General features: G+C 43.7%; 3 protein-coding genes across 3 annotated transcripts in view; all 3 read right to left on the minus strand.

Moving 5' to 3' along the window:
- The window catches only part of LOC139421026 (integrin, alpha 10), a 55,305-nt gene extending 52,109 nt beyond the window's left edge, over nt 1–3,196 (minus strand). Inside the window, exon 1 of the mRNA XM_071171503.1 lies at nt 2,357–3,196. Coding sequence (XP_071027604.1) covers nt 2,357–2,408 — 52 coding nt within the window. The 5' untranslated portion in view covers nt 2,409–3,196. The remainder of the gene's footprint in view (nt 1–2,356) is intronic.
- Nucleotides 1–24,744, minus strand: part of LOC139421213 (uncharacterized) — a 1,124,809-nt gene that overhangs the window by 605,813 nt on the left and 494,252 nt on the right. The window lies entirely within an intron of this gene.
- LOC139379346 (cellular retinoic acid-binding protein 2-like) overlaps nt 20,227–24,744 on the minus strand; it is a 17,761-nt gene continuing 13,243 nt past the window's right edge. Inside the window, exons 3-4 of the mRNA XM_071122158.1 lie at nt 22,967–23,083; nt 20,227–20,870 (exon numbers count right to left, since the gene is read on the minus strand). Coding sequence (XP_070978259.1) covers nt 20,820–20,870; nt 22,967–23,083 — 168 coding nt within the window. The 3' untranslated portion in view covers nt 20,227–20,819. The remainder of the gene's footprint in view (nt 20,871–22,966; nt 23,084–24,744) is intronic.

A 24,744-nucleotide genomic window follows, 5' to 3' on the forward strand; every position in this document is an offset into this window, starting at 1 on the left:
TCATACAGGGATCCTAGGAATGTACTTCCCACTCAGACAGGAACACCTTCCTAATATTGAGTTGCACCCCCTTTTGCCCTCAGAACAGCCTCAATTCGTCAGGGCCTGGACTCTACAAGGTGTCGAATGCATTCCACAGGGATGCTGGTCCATGTTGACTCCAATGCTTCCCACAGTTGTCAAGTTGGCTGGATGTCCTTCGGGTGGTGGAACATTATTGATATACACAGGAAAATGTGAAAACCCCAGCATCATTGCAGTTCTTGACACTCAAACCGGTGTGCATGGCACCTACTACCATACCCTGTTCAAAGGCACTTAAATATTTTGTCTTGCCCATTAAAACTCTGAATGGCACACATACACAATCCACAATCCATGTCAATTGTCTCAAGGCCTAAAAATCCTTACTTAACCTGCCTCCCCTTCATCTGCACTGATTGAAGTGGATTTAACAGGTGAAATCAATAAGGGATCATATCTTTCACCTGGATTCACCTGGTCAGTCTATCATGGAAAGAGCAGATGTTGTTAATGTTTTGTCCACTCAGTGTATGGATTCATAGATAGATCATAGATCCAAAAAGATACTTCTAAACACCCCACCTTTAAGTAAGATGTCTACTGCCTACTTATTACAGTGTTATACACTGTGGACATACTTCTGAACAGTCCAGGATCACCATGGAGCTCAACATGCTCTACTAGAGTGGGATGGAGAAATCTTACAGGGTCTAGCTTTACTGTATCATGCCTTGCAATAGACTACCGTGATTCTGCCCTTTCTTTTATTAAATTGATTTTATTTCACCTTTATTTAACCAGGTAGGCAAGTTGAGAACAAGTTCTCATTTACAACTGTGACCTGGCCAAGATAAAGCAAAGCAGTGTGACACAGACAACAACACAGAGTTACACATGGAGTAAACAGTAGAAAAAAGAAAGTCTATATACAGTGTGTGCAAAAGGCATGAGGAGGTAGGCAATAAATAGACCATAGGAGTGAATATGCCCTGTCTAATAATAGCATATCTTCATTATTTTCATGGCCACTCACTGCACAGTAACGTAGCAATTTACTCCCTGCTTATCAACTGTGTCAACACTCATTCCTGGTGAAACTATAATAGTATTTTCTCTCCTCTCCTGCCGTCTAACAGGAGTCAGTGAGTGAGGTGTGTTATGGTACAGGTAACATGCAGTTGGGAGGTGGGGTAGTCGACATTAACAAGCGTGAAAATGAGTGTGGTTCGTCTGACGGAAATACCGTGTTACTATAACCGGAGCTTCTAGGTGAATTCTGGAGAGATGGATATTACTGATAGAATGTAGGTCTAACCCTCCCACTGGCACCAGTGTAGCAATTCAGGGGAGGGGGCGGGGTTTGATCCAGCAACCAGCAGGAGAGAAGATAGCCCTTCACATTGAGGAAGCTATGTAAGTTAATTACCACACTGTACAGTTAAACCTCGCAGGAGGGCAAAAAAGGCCAGACTGCAGAATCCCACTTCTGCCACCAATGTAGTGATTAAGGTGGCAGTCAAAATGGGGTTTGAACCAGCAACCCTGTGGTTAGAGGTGAAAGTGGAAAACCTCTTGTGCCATAAAGGTCTAGACCCCGTGGCAGTGGCTGGGCATTATCTCTCACATGATGTAGGCCTACAGGGAGGCGATATGTAGCTTTCTAAATATCCCTGCCTCAGACTGTGTACCTTAGAGAATGATGTCTGCAGTTGTTTAGGTGAATCACTTAAACTTCAAGTTCTTTGAGCTTTGAGATCTGGAGAAAAGCCATATTGTGTATAAATATAACACATGATTCATTATTCATGGTTGTTTGAAGATAAGGAGGGAGTCCACTGAGGGAGCTCCAGTAGGTAACCTGATTACCATATCATACAATTGGACAGGGGAGCAGCAGCAGGGGGGAACCAGGGAAACAGCTGTATGCCTACACAGTAAATAGCTGGGCCAAGTCTCAGCATAGAGAATGACCCTGCACACTGTAGTGGTTATAGAGGTCTTTCAACTGGTTTACAGGATTGGTGTTTATAATCTAGGACCTATGATGTACTGTAGGTACATTAGCTCCAGTAGTTCCAGAGACTTTTCTGCAGAGGTTGTCGGTCCTAAAATGCCATTGGGATAACGAATACACTGATGAATCTCGAACTAGAAAATGCCTAATTTTCATGAACATGTTTGTATAGGCTACTTAAACTTTCAAAATGCTGTCATTGAAGTGACTTTGTAAAGGGTCATGGTCGGGGTCAAGGATTTAAAGGTATTCGTGAGAAAAAAACTGCTCTAGAAAGGTTGAGATGATAGACAACGTGACAACTGGTTACAAACTTACCTTTGAGGAGAACTATGAACTTGAGGAGTAGCAGGTATTTGTGCAGCTCCATGTTGTAAAGGATGGAAGGGCTTCTCTCTTTCTGTTCCGGTCTTGGACTTTAATTTCCCTAGAGTTCGTTTCAATTCAGTGCTCCGGCACGAGTCTTTCAACTCGATGTGTTCCCCAGGGATCCGTGAAAACCGTAAAAATACAGTTCCAGTGGTATTGCTTGGGCGCGTTGTAATGTAACGGTGTTGTGTTGCTTCCGACAACCCTGCTTCATATATTATTCAGGGAAAAACAGACTACTTAGTTATTGTCTGTTGCTGTAACCACTATCAGGTTGAACGATATGTTGACAGCTTTTTAATGAATTAAACAGAGGTTGTTCTAGGTTTATTTTATTTTTGACAAACAGTAGCCTAAACTATCTAAATATTTTTGGGTCGGAATATGTGCCATAAATTATTACCTTAACCTGTGCGCAACTAACACCTCAAACGTCTAAACAACTAGTCAAAAACAACTCAACAACTGATTCAAGCTCAAAACCAACACCTGTCCCGAAGAAATGTCCAATTTAGTGTCGTTAAACCTTCACTAATGCATGTTTAATTGCTTCCAATAAAGAAAAACCCATAGGCCTAACTATCAGTCAGATAGTCTACTTTTCTATTGCTGAATGTTCCTCCTGGCTCGACTCTCCAAAAAATTATCCGAAGAAAGTACCCATATTCATCTTTCAACCTAAACGTTTGAGGTTAATCAATTTTTGGGTTTTCTTGACAACTTTCTGTTTCAATTTTCACACTTCTGGTTGGTGATATCCATCTTTTTCGTCGTTTTCCCTCATTTATAGCGATTGTATCCCTCTCTGGATAGTGGAGTTTTACTCCAAAGCAACAATCAATAGCGCTTTTATTCCAGCGCGAGGAGACCTTCCTTCCCTCGCTCGATCCTCAATTCGACCTCTTTCTCAGCGCGCGCCTGGTTCGCATTTTGAAAACCCCAAACAACTTTCTCTCTCTCTTTATCTCTCTTTCTCTCTCTCTTTATCTCTATCTCTCTTTCTTTATCTCTCGTTCTCTCTCTTTCTGTCTCTCAATTCATTTTGTTTCTCTCTCTCAATTAAATCTCTCTCAATTATATTTCTGTCTCTTTCTTTCTCTTAATTCAATTTAAGGGCTTTATTGGCATGGGAAACATATGTTAACATTGCCAAAACAAGTGAAATAGATAATAAACAAAAGTGAAATAAACAATAAAAAATCAACAGTAAACATTACACTCGTTTCAAATTTCATATTATGTATACATACAGTGTTGTAACAATAGTTATTTGTGGGTCTGTGTAATCTGAGGGAAATATGTTACTCTAACATTTGGCAGGAGGTTAGGAAGTACATCTCAGTTTCCACATCATTTTGTGGACAGTATGCACATAGCCTGTCTTCTCTTGAGAGCCAGGTCTGCCTACAGCGACCTTTCTCAATAGCAAAGCTATGCTCACTGTGTCTGTACATAGTCAAAGATTTCCTTAATTTAGGGTCAGTCACTGTGGTCAGGTATTCTGCCACTGTGTACTCTCTGTTTAGGGCCACATAGCAATCTAGTCACTCTCTCTCCCTTTATCTCTCTCTCTCTCTCTCTCTCTCTCTCTCTCTCTCTCTCTCTCTCTCTCTCTCTCTCTCTCTCTCTCTCTCTCTCTCTCTCTCTCTCTCTCACACACACACCTACACACACACACACACACACACACACACACACACACACACACACACACACACACACACACACACACACACACCTACACACACACACACACACACACACACACACACACACACACACACACACACACACACACACACACACACACACACTGTGTCTCTGTCAGTCTGTCTGTCTAACTGTCATAAATACATTCAACTTCGGGATGATAACAATCACAAAGTACTGGAGACCACTTTAAAGCTCTCTGAGGCCACCTAGTGGTCTCTGGTCTCCTGGTTGAGAGTTGTGGATGTAGTTCACTCAACGTCCACAGGATTGCGCCAGTGCATCACTAATTCAGTCTCCCAAATGCTGTGTGTCAGCTAGCCACTTCGTTAGACTATTGAGACACACTCTAGGTTTGACCCACCTGTTCACACTTAAAAGTGCTTTACTCAACTATTTATCAAATTCCTTGATCCTCATGCTTTGTGAAATTTAATTTTTAGTTTATGGAATTGTATTCCATTCACAGCTACGGACAAAGACATGAAGGCCTCTGCAGGTGGAACTGTTGCATACATAGGCAGAGCCTGTTGCACTAGTGGATGTCGCTGTTCTCTAATAGCGTTCTTAATTCTGGGACTAGAGTGAATGTTGAGCCCTCACACTGGTCTAAGGCCAATTTTGCATTTTTCCCCTTATGGCCAAAGAAAAGATTTGGTGAGGGTAAGCTGATCCTACATCTGTGCCTAAGGGCAACTTCTACGGTTGTTTGTGTCTTCTGTGGCGTGGTTGGTGGTAACCAAGCATCTTTGTTTTTTCTCATAAATCAACTCTGTAAACCAAGTGGTTCCTACAGTAGTAGAAGCTGCCCAGGTCTAGGATCAGTTTATCCTCCCCAAATCCTAACTCTACCATATGGCAGATCACAAATCTGTGTTTAGTGCAATTTCATCCTACTGTAGTTATTAGGTAGATCAACTTCATCCTACTGTAGTTGTTGGTGGATCAACATCATCCTACTGTAGTTATTAGGTAGATCAACTTCATCCTACTGTAGTTGTTAGGTAGATCAACTTCATCCTACTGTAGTTGTTAGGTAGATCAACTTCATCCTACTGTAGTTGTTAGGTAGATCAACTTCATCCTACTGTAGTTGTTAGGTAGATCAACTTCATCCTACTGTAGTTGTTAGGTAGATCAACTTCATCCTACTGTAGTTGTTAGGTAGATCAACTTCATTCTACTCTAGTTGTTAGGTAGATCAACTTCATCCTACTCTAGTTGTTAGGTAGATCAACTTCATCCTACTCTAGTTGTTAGATAGATCATCTTCATCCTACTCTATTGTTTGTGGATAAGGATCTATCTCTCCTCCTGCTGTTCCCTCTCTCCTCCTGCTGTTCCCTCTCTCCTCCTGCTGTTCCCTCTCTCCTTTTGTTGTTCCCTCTCTCCTCCCGCTGTTCCCTCTCTCCTTTTGTTGTCCCCTCTCCCCAACTGCTGTTCCCTCTCTCCTTTTGTTGTTCCCTCTCTCCTCCTGCTGTTCCCTCTCTCCTTTTGATGTTCCCTCTCTCCTCCTGCTGTTCCCTTACTCCTCTTGCTGTTCCCTCTCTCCTCCTGCTGTTCCCTCTCTCCTTTTGTTGTTCCATCTCCCCTCCTGCTGTTACCTCTCTCCTTTTGTTGTTCACTCTCTCCTCCTGCTGTTCCCTCTCTCCCCTGCTGTTCCCTCTCTCGCCCTGCTGTTCCCTCTCTCCTCCTGCTGTTCCCTCTCTCCTCCTGCTGTTCCCTCTCCCCTCCTGCTGTTCCCTCTCTCCTTTTGTTGTTCCCTCTCTCCTCCTGCTGTTCCCTCTCTCCTCCTGCTGTTCCCTCTCTCCTTTTGTTGTCCCCTCTCTCCTCCTGCTGTTCCCTTGCCCCTCCTGCTGTTCCCTCTCTCCTTTTGTTGTTCCCTCTCTCCTCCTGCTGTTCCCTCTCTACTCCTGCTGTTCCCTCTCTCCTTTTGTTGTTCCCTCTCTCCTCCTGCTGTTCCCTCTCTCCTTTTGTTGTCCCCTCTCCCCTCCTGCTGTTCCCTCTCTCCTTTTGTTGTTCCCTCTCTCCTCCTGCTGTTCCCTCGCCCTTCCTGCTGTTCCCTCTCTCCTTTTGTTGTTCCCTCTCTCCTCCTGCTGTTCCCTCTCTACTCCTGCTGTTCCCTCTCTCATTTTGTTGTTCCCTCTCTCCTCCTGCTGTTCCCTCTCTCCTTTTGTTGTTCCCTCTCTCCTTTTGTTGTTCCCTCTCTCCTCCTGCTGTTCCCTCGCTCCTCCTGCTGTTCCCTATCTCCTTTTGTTGTTCCCTCGCTCCTCCTGCTGTTCCCTCTCTCCCCCTGCTGTTCCCTCTCCCCTCCTGCTGTTCCCTCTCTCTTTTTGCTGTTCCCTCTCTCCTCCTGCTCTTCCATCTCCCCTCCTGCTGTTCCCTCTCTCCTCTGCTGTTCCATGTCCCCTCCTGCTGTTCCCTCTCTCCTCCTGCTGTTCCCTCTCTCCTTTTGTTGTTCCCTCTCTCCTCCTGCTGTTCCCTCTCTCCTCCTGCTGTTCCCTCTCTCCTTTTGTTGTTCCCTCTCTCCTCCTGCTGTTCCCTCTCTACTCCTGCTGTTCCCTCTCTCCTTTTGTTGTTCCCTCTCTCCTCCTGCTGTTCCCTCTCTCCTCCTGCTGTTCCCTCTCTCCTTTTGTTGTTCCCTCTCTCCTCCTGCTGTTCCCTCTCTACTCCTGCTGTCCCCTCTCTCCTTTTGTTGTTCCCTCTCCCCTCCTGCTGTTCCCTCTCTCCTCTGCTGTTCCCTCTCCCCTCCTGCTGTTCCCTCTCTCCTCCTACTGTTCCCTCTCTCCTTTTGTTGTTCCCTCTCCCCTCCCGCTGTTCCCTCTCTCATTTTGTTGTTGCCTATTCCCTCCTGCTGTTCCCTCTCTCCTCCTGCTGTTCCCTCTCTCCTTTTGTTGTTCCCTCTCTCCTCCTGCTGTTCCATCTCCCCTCCTGCTGTTCCCTTTCTCCTTTTGTTGTTGCCTCTCTCCTCCTGCTGTCCGCTCTCTCTTTTGTTGTTGCCTCAGGGACCACAGCGAATGGAGGAGGTATGTGATCATAATCAAGTAACAGTTATGTGCAACACACACACACACACACACACACACACACACACACACACACACACACACACACACACACACACACACACACACACACACACACACACACACACAATGACCCATATAGCATTGTTTGTCAGTAAAGGTTACTAGACTGGCAGCATGCTGGCTTTGATCCTCAGACTTACGCAATTAAGTCAGATGAGTTAGCTCACACACCCACTCACAAACTACCACACTCGCACACTCACACGCAACCAGTCTCCCAGCCTCCCAGTGCACAGCCACAGATTCATATATAGGTAGAAGCTTTTTGGCTCTGACAGAACCTATTTGTCAGAGCCAAAAAAAACAGTCTTCTAAGAATTGAGCTTAGATGTGACAGAGCTAACTACTGTTATAAGCTCAAGTGATAGAACAGGAGCAATGCAGACACAAACCATTGTCACACATAAAGCTCAGCTACAGTTGGGAGAACAAGTATTGGATACACTGCCGATTTTGCAGGTTTTCCTACTTACAAAGCATGTAGAGGTCTGTAATTTTTATCATAGGTACACATCAACTGTGAGACGGAATCTAAAACAAAAATCCAGAAAATCACATTGTATTATTTTAAAGTAATTAATTTGCATTTTATTGCATTAATTTGCATTTTATTGCATGACATAAGTATTTGATACATCAGAAAAGCAGAACTTAATATTTGGTACAGAAACCTTTTGTTTGCAATTACAGAGATCATACATTTCCTGTAGTTCTTGACCAGGTTTGCACACACTGCAGCAGGGATTTTGGCCCACTCCGCCATACAGACCTTCTCCAATCCTTCAGGTTTCGGGGCTGTCGCTGGGCAATACGGACTTTCAGCTCCCTCCAAAGATTTTCTATTGGGTTCAGGTCTGAAGACTGGCTTGGCCACTCCAGAACCTTGAGATGCTTCTTACGGAGCCACTCCTTAGTTGCCCTGGCTGTGTGTTTCGGGTCGTTGTCATGCTGGAAGACCCAGCCACGACCCATCTTCAATGCTCTTACTGAGGGAAGGAGGTTGTTGGCCAAGATCTCGCGACACATGGCCCCATCCATCCTCCCCTCAATACGGTGCAGTCGTCCTGTCCCCTTTGCAGAAAAGCATCCCCAAAGAATGATGTTTCCACCTCCATGCTTCATGGTTGGGATGGTGTTCTTGGGGTTGTACTCATCCTTCTTCTTCCTCCAAACACGGCGAATGGAGTTGAGACCAAAAAGCTCTATTTTTGTCTCATCAGACCACATGACCTTCCCCCATTCCTCCTCTGGATCATCCAGATGGTCATTGGCAAACTTCAGGCGGGCCTGGACATGCGCTGGTTTGAGCAGGGGGACCTTGCTTGCGCTGTAGGATTTTAATCCATGACGGCGTAGTGTGTTACTAATGGTTTTCTTTGAGACTGTGGTCCCAGCTCTCTTCAGGTCATTGACCAGGTCCTGCCGTGTAGTTCTGGGCTGATCCCTCACCTTCCTCATGATCATTGATGCCCCACGAGGTGAGATCTTGCATGGAGCACCAAACCGAGGGTGATTGACCGTCATCTTGAACTTCTTCCATTTTCTAATAATTGCGACAACAGTTGTTGCCTTCTCACCAAGCTGCTTACCTATTGTCGTGTAGCTCATCCCAGCCTTGTCCAGGTCTACAATTTTATCCCTGATGTCCTTACACAGCTCTCTAGTCTTGGCCATTGTGGAGAGGTGATTGTGATTGAGTGTGTGGACAGGTGTCTTTTATACAGGTAACGAGTTCAAACAGGTGCAGTTAATACAGGTAATGAGTGGAGAACAGGGAGGCTGTAAGAAAAACTTACAGGTCTGTGAAAGCCGGAATTCTTACTGGTTGGTAGGTGATCAAATACTTATGTCATGCAATAAAATGCAAATGAATTACTTAAAAATCATACAATGTAATTTTCTGGATTTTTGCTTTAGATTCTGTCTCTCACAGTTGAAGTGTACCGATGATAAAAATTACAGACCTCTACATGCTTTGTAAGTAGGAAAATCTGCAAAATCGGCAGTGTATCAAATACTTGTTCTCCCCACTGTATGTCAGTCATAAAGTGCAACTATGAAAATGTGTCCTACTGCCAGACCATAGAAATGGAACGGATAGAAGAACTAGTGTGAGAGCCAAAAACACTTACACCACACACACACACACCCTATAAACATGAGTTATGCAGCAGGAAACCATTGTAACACATTGAATCGATACTATCTAAACTATGTAGGGGTATGATACTGTCCCTCACAAAGCTAAGATATGCAGGAGAGGGGGAGAGAGAGAGAACACTACTGTCAGATGTGCTGTAGTTGTGGTAGAGGGGTAACAGGTAGATAGATGTAAAGTGTCAGATACCGTGTCTGTAATGACCCATACGTCAGACATTAGCTGAGCTATGCAGTACCACACTAACAGCCTGTATATGTGGACAGTGGGAAGCAGTAGACCGTCTGGAAAGAGCTGCATGTTTCCACCTTGTCTATGGGGTTCCCCGGGGTCATCTAAGTGGGTGTTAGCTAACTTTACGTGTGTGTGTTGTGTATCTGCATGTTTGTGTGGTAGTAAAAATTAACATCTGTTGTACTGCCAGTCTAGAGGCCAGACAGTTTTATGATGTTTTCCCTAGTCTCCATTCCCCAAACCATAGACCACCACAGCCAATCAAATCACATCAATGCCCCACCAGAGCCAATCAGACCGCACGTCCAGCAATGACATCATCGTCTCCAGCATAAACTGCCCTGACCGCTGTAGAGAGAGAGAGAGTCAGTAATCAAATACAGGCACTCTGAATCCCACCTCCATTTTAGATGTCTGTCTTTACTGTCTGTCTCTTTCTCCCTCTCTATGTTACTCTTTCTGTCTTTACTGTTTGTCTCTTTCTCCCTCTCTATGTTACTCTGTCTATCTTTACTGTTTGTCTCTTTCTCCCTCTCTATGTTACTCTTTCTGTCTTTACTGTTTGTCTCTTTCTCCCTCTCTATGTTACTCTTTCTGTCTTTACTGTTTGTCTCTTTCTCCCTCTCTGTTACTCTTTCTGTCTTACTGTTTGTCTCTTTCTCCCTCTCTCTGTTACTCTTTCTGTCTTGCTGTTTGTCTCTTTTTCCTGCCTCCTCTCTACTCATTTTACATTACATGAGTCATTTAGCAGATGCTCTTATCCAGAGCAACTTAAGCCGGGATTCAATGTTGGTGGAGATCACATTCACGGTAAACACTGCATATGTCGGCTCAATCAACATACGTTAAATAAAGGTTCATTAAAAAAATTAAAATCAAATTTGGAAATTGCCTTTAAAAGCCGCAATGCCTATCACCCGCGATCAGATTGAATCTGGGCCTTACAGACTTGTGCTCCTGCGTTGATCTGCTTCATGTCATGCTGTTTAGTTCAGTATCTGTGCTGTGGAGTGAACCTGTTGAACTTTCAACAACATGAATAAATAAAACATTTTTATTGTTGTTTTTTACTCAGACAGAGTCTCAACTTACTGTTGAAAGTTACAATAGTAGAATACACAAGTTGCAAGTTAGAAATTTGGTTGTCCAACAGCAGTTTCTCTTGTTTTGTAAATCACTGACTGTTACGAATCCCTTTTGGCCCGACAGTCTAGAAATTATAATTGTGACAAAGTACGTGTGACACAAGTTGCTAGACTAGCCTATTTCAACAACAGCTAACTAACTAACCAAAAATACAGTGGGTGGTCCGCCCAGTTCTAACTAGTTGTTTTAACAAAGTTTACCTACGGGTAGTTTATGCCCATGGGCGACTTGTCTTGGTTTCCCCTTTTCCCAAGCAAACACCATAAGCAAAAACAATACTCACAGGAGATTTGGTTGGCATTACAAAGATTGCGCTACTGAAATCTATATAGAACAATCTACCAACATGGCATTACAGCAGTTGTGATAGGGTAGGAAACAGGAGGAGGTGTGTCTTCTGATTGATGGGTTGATTGTTGACTGATTGGGGAGTGATGATTTTCACCTGTGAGGGGAATACACACACAGGATAACTGTACAGTCACTCAATTAGCCATGTCAGCTATACATTTTTAGATTGATAAGTTAGTCTACATGTCAAACTCATTCCACCGAGGGCCTAGTGTCTGCAGGTTTTTGCTCCACCCTTGATTGATGAATTAAGGCACTAATTAGTAAGGAACTCCCATGGTTGTCTAGGTCTTAATTGAAACGAAAAAACAAAATCCTGCAGACACTCGGCCCTCCATGGAATGAGTTCGACAACCCTGGACCGGACCTAGAGGCACTGACCTTCAGAGGGCCCCATTGATTTTGTTAGTCACTCTCATTCAGATATCATTAACACGGCATAAGTCAGGGCAAAATGTGTAGAATTGCAGAAAAATTGATTTAAAGCTGCAAACATGTATCTCCACATCATGGCAAAATGGGTAGAATTGCAGGGAATTTGCTTTAAAACTTTCAATAATGTATCTCCGCCCCCATGGCAAAATGTGTAGAAATGCAGAAAACTTGCTTTAAAGCTGCAACATTTTCTCTACGCCCCATGGAAAAATGCGTAGAATTGCAGGAAATAAACTTTATTAAAACATATTTTTTTCTCCTAGCAGTCAAGAGGGGGGCCACTAAAAATGTTTGCCCGCTTGGTGGTGGGCATCGCTTAGGGAACCCCAATCTCGCTTAGGGCCCCCAAAAGGCTTGAGCCGGCCAGGGGGTTAATGTGCATGTGCATGTGAATGTGTGGTATCTGTAGAGTCCGTTGATCTAATGTCTCTCTCTCTCTCTGTCTGTCTCTCTCTCTCTCTCTCTCTCTCTCTGTCTCTCTCTCTCTCTCTCTCTCTGTCTCTGTCTCTCTCTCTCTCTCTCTCTCTCTCTCTCTCTCTCTCTCTCTCTGTCTTTCATTCCATCCTTTCTTTCTCTGCTTCTGTCTCTCCATCCTCCTCATTCTCTCTCTGGTTCTCTATTTTCTCACACATATAGAGACAGTTCTGTCCATATTTGAGTTTAGTCTCAGAGTCTGTAATCCGATTTAGGTGAGTCCCATATCACAGGGTCTATCTGTGTACAAAGGCTTCATTCAGACCTAACAGTTGTTATCTATGTGTCATACTGGAGGACCAAAGTCTCTCTAGCAGCTACATTAAACATAGCTGCATCTTTCTCTTCCAGCAAAGAAGACGAGGAGGAAGACTTGGGCTGAAACCAGGAAGAGTTTGTCCTCTTTTCACCCCTCCGTTGGTCTCTCTGACTCAACCTCTCCATTTCTTCATTCCTCTACTATACCCAAAACCTGCTCTAAGATTCAACACTTCAGTGTGTGTGTGTGTGTGTGTGTGTGTGTGTGTGTGTGTGTGTGTGTGTGTGTGTGTGTGTGTGTGTGTGTGTGTGTGTGTGTGTGTGTGTGTGTGTGTGTGTGTGTGTGTGTGTGTGTGTGCGTGTGTGTGTGTGCGTGCGTGAGTGCACACGTACCTGAGAAGATGGTGTGTTCCATTAAATGTGTGTTGCATGGAAAAGGGCATGAAAGTTAATATATGTGTGTGTGTGTGTGTGTGTGTGTGTGTGTGTGTGTGTGTGTGTGTGTGTGTGTGTGTGTGTGTGTGTGTGTGTGTGTGTGTGTGTGTGTGTGTGTGTGTGTGTGTGTGTGTGTGTGTGTGTGTGTGTGTGTGTGTGTGTGTGTGTGTGTGTAAGTTGTGTGTAACTATTATTGACCAACGTTTTACAAGATCTCTGAGGTTTCTGGGTGGTCTGGAGTGGAGGGTACTGGAGGGGATTGATGTTGGTGTGCCTGCAGGCAGTTTTATGTGTGTGTGTGTGTGTGTGTGTGTGTGTGTGTGTGTGTGTGTGTGTGTGTGTGTGTGTGTGTGTGTGTGTGTGTGTGTGTGTGTGTGTGTGTGTGTGTGTGTGTGTGTGTGTGTGTGTGTGTGTGTGTGTGTGTGTGTGTCCCAGCTAGCACATAACGTTCTGAGAACAATAGGTTTGTTAGAATTTGGTGAGAGCATGGTTGTCTAATTGTTATTTTGCATACAACCTTCCCAGGAACATTCTCAACACATTTAAGGAACTTGACAAAAATATAATACCGTTCAAAAGTTTGGGGTCACTTAGAAATGTCCTTGTTTTTTAAAGAAAAGCACATAATGTTTTGTCCATTATAACATCAAATTGAACAGTAATACCAGTTGTATTTCTTCTTTAATCAGAACAATATTTTTCAGCTGTGCTAACATAATTGCAAAAGGGTTTTCTAATGATCAATTATCCTTTTAAAATGATAATCTTGGATTAGGGGGCAGCAGGTAGCCTAGTGGTTAGAGTGTTGGATTAGGGGGTAGCAGGTAGCCTAGTGGTTAGAGTGTTGGATTAGGGGGCAGCAGGTAGCCTCGTGGTTAGTGTTTGGATTAGGGGGCAGCAGGTAGCCTCGTGGTTAGTGTTTGGATTTGGGGGCAGCAGGTAGCCTAGTGGTTAGAGTGTTGGATTAGGGGGCAGCAGGTAGCCTAGTGGTTAGATTGTTGGATTAGGGGGCAGCAGGTAGCCTAGTGGTTGGAGTGTTGGATTAGGGGGCAGCAGGTAGCCTAGTGGTTAGAGTGTTGGATTAGGGTGCAGCAGGTAGCCTAGTGGTTAGATTGTTGGATTAGGGGGCAGCAGGTAGCCTAGTGGTTGTAGTGTTGGATTAGGGGGCAGCAGGTAGCCTAGTGGTTAGAGTGTTGGATTAGTAACCGGACGGTCGCAAGATTGAATCCCAGAGCTGACAAGGTAAAAATCTAGCCTAGTGGTTAGAGTGTTGGATTAGGGGGCTGTCAGGTAGCCTAATGGTTGGAGTGTTGGATTAGGGGGCAGGCAGTTAACCCACTGTTCCTAGACCGTCATTGAAAATAAGAATTTGTTTTTTACTGACTTGCCAAGTTAAATAAAGGTAAAAAAATGAGCTAACACAACATGCAATTGGAACACAATGTGAAGGTAGCTGATAATGGGTCTATGTACGCCTATGTAGATATTCCATTAAAAATCAGCTCTTTCCAGCTACAATAGTCATTACACTGTATTTCTGATCTATTTAATTGTCAAAAAATATGCTTTTCTTTCAAAACAAGGACATTTCTAAGTGACCCCAAACTTTTGAACGGTAGTGTATATAAATGTATTTTCTTGGTATTTAATTCATTTAACAGACTTTAAACATTTAAACATGGTTACATTTAATTAAAATGTTAACGTTCTAGGAGCGTTCTCCAACTGGTTTGATGGCGTTGCAGTGGATAGCAGCCATCTTAACTTATTGTCTCCGCCATCAAACCATGGAGCATATGACAAATACAATTGATTTTGAATTTGATTTGACATTGGGAATGTTCTCAAATAGTTCAGAGAACGTTAAGAAACAATGTTCTTCTGTGGAAATTTGAGTACTTCAGCATAACATTTCAGTAGGTTTCCTTATAGTTCAATTTAAAGTCATGTTCTCAGAACATTAAGAAAATGTTCCATAAAAACCACAAGAAAACTTCAGTAACATTAATAGAATGTTCTAAGAATGTTATTTAAAAACATATACATTCCATTCGCCTGGTGGTGCAGGGGACTAATTCTATGGATAGAAGACAGATGATCATAGGTTTGAATCTCACTGACGCCATGCCCCAATAGAAAATACATGTGTTTGCATGAATAATGCCTAAGAAATGAATTTCCATGTGTCCTATCCGTGCATGGAGTTCAAAACAGTTAACCCAAGCTAGCAGTCTTACTGAAACATTCAGTGAAGGTTTTAAGGAAGTTATTTCAAAAACCTACAAATAACCTTTACATTTCGTTCAAAACATTCACAACGTTTAGAAAATGTTCTTAAAACGTTACTAACTTAACTTCAAACAACATACAATTTCTGTTCTCAGAACGTTAATAAAACCTGAAAATGTACATTCAGGCAAAATGTTCACTTCCATTCTCAGAATGTTTTTTAAAAAATGCAGTTTTACTGGTCAGGAAACATATGGCTTTGTTCCCAGAACCAATGGGAAACCAAAGACTTACGTTCCAAAACTTCCAAGACACCAAATGTGCTAGCTGGTGTGTATGTTGTGTGTGTGTGTGTTTAGTCAGGCTGTCACGAGCACTCTGTGTCTATGAAGGCGTGGGCCTCTTACCCATCATGCCCTGTGGTACTGTCGCCTGTGGGACATTTTTGCATCGGTCCTCCCACACTTTACTAGCTTCCCCAGAATGCAGTTGACCCAGGTGTCAATAACCGCACACATGCACACACACCACTCTCTCACCACCCTGAATACAAATCATCTATCACACTCTGCTTTGAGACAGGCATGGCCTCAGGGCACCTAAACAAACCTGCATTCACACAAACCTCGTTAGAGCTTGTGCTACATCTCGGTTCGCATATTCCTTGATTACCAGTGGTAACCAGGCTAGCTATGCTAGCAGGTATTGGAAGTCCATTTGTCTTTAGGAAGTCGCATTCATCATATCAGATTAGCATAACCAGTGCACTCCATCACCAGGAAAGGTTGACAGTTTTGTGTTCAACAGACTGTAACGTGGGCTGGTGCATCAATTCAAACCAAACCCAATACAGTAGTGCCAATCAACATGTACTGTATAGCCTCAGTTTTATCCATGGAATATGACAATGTTGTTAAAATCAGGATACAAATGTCAGATTTAGTCTGGGCCCAGATATACATTTAAGTGTTTTTTCTATGCAATGCACCCATGCTGTCTTTATGGTAAAATATATGGTTTGCAGGCACTCTGGTTGGAGTGTACAGTAGGTGTGTATTGTATCGTATGCATGTGAGTTGTTTTCACTTGCTTGCTTTAGTGCAGCATAGTGTGTGTGTGCTCACCTTGTGTGTGTGTGTACCGAGTGTGTGTTTTATGAGCTGCGCGTACAGTGTGAGTGTTTGATGGTACGTGTGAAGAGTTTGCAGAATGTGTGTGTTTGGTTCAGTATGCGAGTGCGTGTGTGTCTGGTTCGGTATGCGAGTGCGTGTGTGTCTCTGACTCTTTGTGTGTTTTTACGGGGGTCCAGTGCAGGCCGTGTGTTTTTGAAGAGGGCGAAACAGCTGCCTTTTACTGCCCCAGGGGCTAATAAACAGGCAGAGAAGGGCAGTTATCTACCCCTTTTACTGGCCAGGACGGGACTTTACTGAGGTCACACTGTAACTACACACAGCTGCAGGGGGAGATGAGAGAATGAGAGAGAGAATAAGAGAGAGAATGAGAGAGAGAGAGAGAGAGAGAGAATGAGAGAGAGAGAGAGAGAGAGAGAGAGAGAGAGAGAGACAGAAGTGAAGAGTGGTTCAGGGAGATTGTTCCTATGAGACTAAGGGAGGGGTTTCATATGGTATCAGTGAATATATGGGAAATGCCAAATTAAATAGAGTCTGTAGACCTTAAAGAGGCATTAGTAAAATCATAGATCAACCCAGTGGAAGCAGAGACCAAGCCAACACTGGATCATATCCCATAGTCCCTCTAACACTCCACAGTCCACAGATATGGGTTTCCCCTAACAGATAACACCTGGGGAGTTGTAGCTTAGGGGTCAAACATGAGAGAAAGACCATTTTGAACATTTCTAAATTCCTTTCCTTGTACCTCTCTCTTTTCCATTTCCTCTACCTCTATCACCCTGCTCTGTGAGTGAGAGTGTCTCCAGTTCTCTTCCATTTCCAGGTTTTCTTTAAAGATTCTGCTCCTCGTTAAGCACATCTGCTGTCAATCAACTGTACCCTATAATCCCTTTGGCATTTCCTGCCTGTCCGGACACACCTCCTGACCCTTTTTTTTCTGGTCATTGATTGGTCGGATTGGTTGGGCCCCACCCTGGCCATTCCAACTGGCCAACTCACCTGTCCATCAAATAGACTCATGTTCAACTTCATTCCACTTATCATCATCATCTTTAACTGTTGCCTTAACGACAGATGTGTTTGTGTGATTTCAGAGATGAAGGACTAACATTGAAGTGAATGTGTGTGCCCGCGCATGCGCACCCGTGTGTGTATGTGTGTGTGTGTTGTGTTGTGTTGTGTTGTGTTGTGTGTGTGTGTGTGTGTGTGTGTGTGTGTGTGTGTGTGTGTGTGTGTGTGTGTGTGTGTGTGTGTGTGTGTGTGTGTGTGTGTGTGTGTGTGTGTGTGTGTGTGTGTGTGTTTGCAGTGGTGTAAAGTACTTAAGTAAAAATACTTTAAAGTACTACTTAAGTCGTTTTTTGGGGTATCTGTACTTTACCTGACTATTTATATTTTTGACAACTTTTACTTTTATTTCACTACATTCCTAAATAAAATATTGTACTTTTTACTCCACACACTTTCCCTGACAACCAAAAGTACTCATTACAGTTTGAATGCTTAGCAGGACAGGAAAATAGTCAAATTCATGCACTTATCAAGTGAACACGTGGTCATCCCTACTGCCTCCGGCCTGGCAGACTCCCTAAACACAAATGCATCTTTTGTGTTTTGTGTTGGAGTGTGCCCCTGACTATCTGAAAATGTTAAAAACAAGACAATTGTTCTGTCTGCTTTGCTAAATAATAGGAATATTAAATGATTTATACTTTTACTTTTGATACTTAAGTATATTTAAAACCAAATACTATTTTACTGGCCTACTTTCACTTTTACTTGAGTAACTTTCTATTAAGGTATCTATACTTTTACTCAAGTATGACAATTGGGTACGTTTTCCACCACTCTGTGTGTGTGTGTGTGGGTGTATGTGTGTGTGCGTGTGTGTGTGTGTGTGTGTGTGTGTGCGTGCGTGCGTGCGTGCGTGCGTGTGTGTGTGTGTGTGTGTGTGTGTGTGTGTGTGTGTATGTGTGTGTGTGTGTGTGTGTGTGTGTGTGTGTGTGTGTGTGTTGGAACTGTTAACAGAAGTAGGGAAACTTCCAGAAATATGTTGAACCTAAATATCCAGGACCAAAGCACTGGCAATGCCCGGCACTGTTACCATGTGGAACTCCAATCAGGACAACACAGATAATAGGACTGATACATCCTCTGGGATCAATATGTAAAGCTATACTCTACAGTCATCTCTAGGAGAGCCAGGAAGACTCTGCTCAGATCTGTGAAACAGCTCTCACAGTGAGAGAGTGAATGGAGAAGGGGGAGAGAGAGAGAAGAGAGGATGAATGGAGAAGGGGGAGAGAGAGAGAGGATGACTGGAGAAGGGGGAGAGAGAGAAGAGAGGATGAATGGAGAAGGGGGAGAGAGAGAAAAGAGGATGAATGGAGAAGGGGGAGAGAGAGAAGAGAGGATGAATGGAGAAGGGGGAGAGAGAGAGAGAGGATGACTGGAGAAGGGGGAGAGAGAGAAGAGAGGATGAATGGAGAAGGGGGAGAGAAAGAGAGAGGATGAATGGAGACGGGGGAGATAGAGAAGAGAGGATGAATGGAGAAGGGGGGGAGAGAGAGTGAGAGAGAGAGAGGATGACTGGAGAAGGGGGAGAGAGAGAAGAGAGGATGAATGGAGAAGGGGGAGAGAGAGAAGAGAGGATGAATGGATAAGGGGGAGAGAGAGAGAGAGAGAGAGAGAGAGAGGATGACTGGAGAAGGGGGAGAGAGAGAAGAGAGGATGAATGGAGAAAATGACCGAGAAGAGAGGCAGTGAGAAAGAAAGGAGTGGAGAAAGGAGGGCATGTGGTAGAGAGATGATTGACAGAGAGAGAAAGACGGGAGGGATGGGGAGAAGGAAAAAGGGAGAGTCTCGAGGGGGCGGAGAGACAGACAAGTTATTCTTGTTTCAGACAGCTGAGACAAAGTCTAAAATAAGATGTGTACTAGCTAGGGCTGTGACGGTCATGTAATTTTGGATGATGCTAATTGGCCAGCCAAATGACCACCGTCTCCCTAATAACTGTTCAAGTAGCAAATAATACAAAATATATTGGTATTTATTTATTTATTTTTGACACATTTTCTCCCCCTCTGCTCCTGACTGCATGTGCTTAGAATGATTCATTCTATTTCTATGTGTGCTGTTGCTGCATTGTTGGCGCGTTGGCACCCCAAGGCTTGTTTGCTACAACACCTTTCAGCAAGGAGCAACAAAGTTTCATCACATTTTTAAGAGTCCATGTTACCGTGGAAACAGACTCAACCACACGAATGCCCGGCCATTCTATTTATTTTTTAAACGATTATGACAGTTGTTTAACTTTTATGACGGTCTTCATCCATAACCGCCGGTTACACAGTTATATGGTAATTGTGCCAGCACTAGTACTAATGTGTGTGTCTGTGTGTGTGTGTGTGTGTGTGTGTGTGTGTGTGTGTGTGTGTGTCTGTGTGTGTGTGTGTGTGTGTGTGTGTGTGTGTCTGTGTGTGTGTGTCTGTGTGTGTCTGTCTGTGTGTGTCTGTCTGTGTGTGTCTGTCTGTCTGTCTGTCTGTCTGTCTGTCTGTCTGTCTGTCTGTCTGTCTGTCTGTCTGTCTGTCTGTCTGTCTGTCTGTCTGTCTGTCTGTCTGTCTGTGTGTGTGTGTGTGTGTGTGTGTGTGTGTGTGTGTGTGTGTGTGTGTGTGTGTGTGTGTGTATTTAGACGCCAACGGTGAGTTACAGTTATACTCACAAACCATGAAGCGGTATTTACCAGTAAAATCTTAGTCCTTGAGTATTTACAGATGAAAGATCACCCTGTCTGTTGCCGGAGAATGTTCCTGCACTGCAGGACATCTAAAACTTGTTGTGTAGTTGAGGTTTAAAAGGGCTTCTGAAGTTTGTAATTTCCACTTCAAAATTTCAGACTTGATTTTTCCTTATGAAAAATGTACCAACCCCTACAAAAATGGCCATTAGTTATAATCCAGATAATAATTCACATTTCCTGTTTCTGCAGGATTATTCTCCTACTGTAGCAAACTGGCTCAAATTAAGATCCTACATCTGTACTGTTTGTGTGTGTGAGCAAGTAAGTGTGTGAGCATGCGTTCATGTGAGTGTCAGGATGTGTGTGTGTGTGTGTGTGTGTGTGTGTGTGTGTGTGTGTGTGTGTGTGTGATACCAAAAACCCAAACGGTATGTAGTCAACATCGTGTTTTATTGTCTTCCCATAGAAAGCATAATTTCCTATGATCAGATTTTATATAAAAGAGACAAAGTAAAAACCATAGCAACACGGTATCAGATCTAGTGTAATAAATATACAACTTTATCGACTTAGAGATAAGAGGGAAGAGAGAAGGAGAGAGAGAAACAAAGTAACTGACCTTATAACTGGAAGAGCTCATAGACAGGTTTACACAACTACAAATATAGTCAGACACTGATACACACACTTAGACCAACTCCACTGACTAGCATGTACACACACAGACACACACATACACACACACACATGGATCAACAACCTTGCACGTACAAAGACTCAGAAAAAGACACAATTTCAGGTTTACGACCTCACTGAGTAAGTGGACAGAGCATTGGCAAGACTGACTTTAATAGATATAGGTCAACTAGACTGGGTTAAATCCCATGGCTTTGTGACAGATATACTGGAGTTAAACTAGATTCTACAAACTGATTTCACCCTGCCCATTCTGGCTGGGGGTTTGTGGAGTGAGTGAGTGAGTGAGTGGTGAGAGAGATGGAAGGATGAAGAGTTGTCTTCTCTTTCACTCTCGTACGTAGACTCTGGTGCACACCACATCGTCTGCACTCATGGTCTGGAATGAGAGGAATTTATAGATGTATTTAATATAGGTATTCATATCCAAGGAATTTATAAAGATGTGCAACATTCAATAGAAGCATTCATATCCAACATTAACACCGTCTCAATCCGTCCTGTTCAGTCCCTGTCTGTGACTGTGTCTCTTCCAACAAGAGGTGTCCTGAACGACTCCTTATGGTTCTGTATTACACCGTTTTGGCCTTTTTTACCATGGAAACCATACGATTTTAGATCTAAGTTGACTAATTGAATTAGAAGCCAAACACTCAGCATGAGAGATGGAATGATCAGACAGACCACATATTGTGCAATGCATCAGATGCATTTGTTCATGGTCCTTGACAAATGGGAAAACAAACTGATTCCAGGAAACGAGGGAGTTGTCTCTGGTTTGACGGGTTCACTTGTGTTCGCTCTAACGACACATCTTTTTACAGAGTGGCAGTTTTCATTTTGAGCTTCTTGTCACTCCACACAGTGGCACACATGATGATCATTAGCTGTACCCTAACCCTAACTAAACCAGTCAGATAAACACTCCACACAGTGGCACACATGATGATCATTAGCTGTACCCTAACCCTAACTAAACCAGTCAGATAAACACTCCACACAGTGGCACACATGATGTTCATTAGCTGTACCCTAACCCTAACTAAACCAGTCAGATAAACACTCCACACAGTGGCACACATGATGATCATTAGCTGTACCCTAACCCTAACTAAACCAGTCAGATAAACACTCCACACAGTGGCACACATGATGATCATTAGCTGTACCCTAACCCTAACTAAACCAGTCAGATAAACACTCCACACAGTGGCACACATGATGATCATTAGCTGTACCCTAACCCTAACTAAACCAGTCAGATAAACACTCCACACAGTGGCACACATGATGATCATTAGCTGTACCCTAACTAAACCAGTAACTACAGTGGCACCAGTGATCATTAGCTGTACCCTAACCCTAACTAAACCAGTCAGATAAACACTCCACACAGTGGCACACATGATGTTCATTAGCTGTACCCTAACCCTAACTAAACCAGTCAGATAAACACTCCGCACAGTGGCACACATGATGTTCATTAGCTGTACCCTAACCCTAACTAAACCAGTCAGATAAACACTCCACACAGTGGCACACATGATGATCATTAGCTGTACCCTAACCCTAACTAAACCAGTCAGATAAACACTCCACACAGTGGCACACATGATGATCATTAGCTGTACCCTAACCCTAACTAAACCAGTCAGATAAACACTCCACACAGTGGCATACATGATGATCATTAGCTGTACCCTAACCCTAACTAAACCAGTCAGATAAACACTCCACACAGTGGCACACATGATGTTCATTAGCTGTACCCTAACCCTAACTAAACCAGTCAGATAAACACTCCACACAGTGGCACACATGATGATCATTAGCTGTACCCTAACCCTAACTAAACCAGTCAGATAAACACTCCACACAGTGGCACACATGATGATCATTAGCTGTACCCTAACCCTAACTAAACCAGTCAGATAAACACTCCACACAGTGGCACACATGATGATCATTAGCTGTACCCTAACCCCAACTAAACCAGTCAGACAAACACTCCACACAGCCTACCCGATCGCTCGGAGGCGTCCACATGGTCCTAAAGCTCACCGTTGCCACGTTTTGTATCACATTCCAATGATAAAACTGGGGGGGACAAAAATGCAATTTCAGAATGAAATTGAAAGTTGCGCCCCTGGTTCCAGTAGACCTAAATTGTTTCTCTTCCTCCCCTTCCCCTCCCTCCCTCCCTCCCTCCCTCCCTCGTTAACACTGATCTGAATGGAGTGGAGGGATGACTATCGTATTAGGGAAAAACTTCCTGGCCCCACAGTGTGTAGGCTCCAGTAGATGGGTGTTACACATTGGTAGTGGATAAGGTGAGTCCTCCCTTCTTTGTGTGGAAGGAAAATGACTGAGGTCCTCAAGCATACTGTGTTCAAAATGTGTCAATGGACGGTTGTACAGTACAATGCCTCTAGCTGTGGTTGATTGACAGGACAGGTAGCCAGTAGAGAGTCTTACCAGGATGAGCTCGCCGTCATTGGTTATTTCTCGGGTCCAGGCGGTCTTAGGTCCCTCCCCTTTCTGCAGAGTCTGCTCACAGCTGATCTTACTGTCTGTCTCCCACTTTGGAAGACTCTGTGAGACAGACAGACAGACAGACAGACAGACAGACAGACAGACACAGACAGACAGACAGACAGACAGACAGACAGACAGACAGACAGACAGACAGACAGACAGAGACAGACATGCAATATAGTTAGATGAGCATCAGAGAGATGAAAGTCATGTTTTGGACAGATAGGTGGGTGGAGAATGGATGGATGGATAGAACAATAATTGGTAAGAGTGAGAGAAAAAGAAGGAGGTGACCTAGTGTGTATGCTATTGCATGGCCTCTGGGGGGAGAGAGAAGGAGGAAAGGAGAGGGGGAATATCTAGGAGATGATAATGTGTGATGTGCTCATCGTTAGTAGAGAGAGGCTCTGGGTGTTTGTCTGTTTCCTCCGGAGACAGCCAAGCAGAGGCCATCAGAGGGAGAGTTTGATAGAGACTTACACATGGCAAGAATGAAAGACGGAGGGAGGGAGGGAGGGAGGGAGGGAGGGAGGGAGGGAGGGAGGGAGGGAGGGAGGGAGGGAGGGAGGGAGGGAGGGAGGGAGTTCAGATGGGACAGAAGTGAAGAGTGGTTCAGGGAGATTGTTCCTATGAGACTAAGGGAGGGGTTTCATATGGTATCAGTGAATATATGGGAAATGCCAAATTAAATAGAGTCTGTAGACCTTAAAGAGGCATTAGTAAAAGCATAGATCAACCCAGTGGAAGCAGAGACCAAGCCAACACTGGATCATATCCCATAGTCCCTCTAACACTCCACAGTCCACAGGTCTGGGTTTCCCCTAACAGATAAAACCTGGGGAGTTGTAGCTTAGGGGTCAAACATGAGTCGAGGCTTTCATTAGGGACAGTGGATAGGGTGTGGGACAGAGAAGAATATGTGTGTGTGTGTGTGTGTGTGTGTGTGTGTGTGTGTGTGTGTGTGTGTGTGTGTGTGTGTGTGTGTGTGTGTGTGTGTGTGTGTGTGTGTGTGTGTGTGTTATGTATACAGTGCCTTCAGCGAGTATTTATACCCCTTGACTTTTTGTTGTGTTACAGTCTGAATTCAATGGATTTAATATGATTTTTTTTCTCACCCATCTACACACAATATCCTATAATGACAAAGTGAAAATATGTTTTTAGAGGTTTTTGCAAATGTATTGAACATTCACAGAAATATGTAATTTACATAAGTATTCACACCCCTGACTCAATACATGTTGGAATCAACTTTGACAGTGATTACAGCTGTCAGTATTTCTGGGTAAGTCTCTAAGAGCTTTGCCCACCTGGATTGTACAAATATACACATTATTCTTTAAAAAGATTCTTCAACCTCTGTCAAGTTGGTTGTTGATCATTGCTAGACAGCCATTTTTAAGTCTCGCCATAGATTTTCAAGCCGATTTAAGTAGAAAATGTAACTAGGCTACTCAGGAGCATTCAATGTCGCCTTGGTGAGGAACTCCCGTGTATATTTGGCCTTGTGTTTTAGGTTATTGTCCTGCTGAAAGGGGAATTTGTCCCCCAGTGTCTGTTGGAAAGCAGACTGAACCTGGTTTTCCTCTAGAATGTTGCCTGTACTTAGCTCTATTCCGTTTATTTTTATCCTAAACTACTCCTAGTCCTTTCCCGCGACAATTAAACTCTAACTGTTTTAAAGTCACCATTGGCCTCATGGTGAAATCCCTGAGCAG

This window comes from Oncorhynchus clarkii, chromosome 2 (genome assembly GCF_045791955.1).
Source record: "Oncorhynchus clarkii lewisi isolate Uvic-CL-2024 chromosome 2, UVic_Ocla_1.0, whole genome shotgun sequence".
Classification (NCBI taxonomy): domain Eukaryota; kingdom Metazoa; phylum Chordata; class Actinopteri; order Salmoniformes; family Salmonidae; genus Oncorhynchus; species Oncorhynchus clarkii.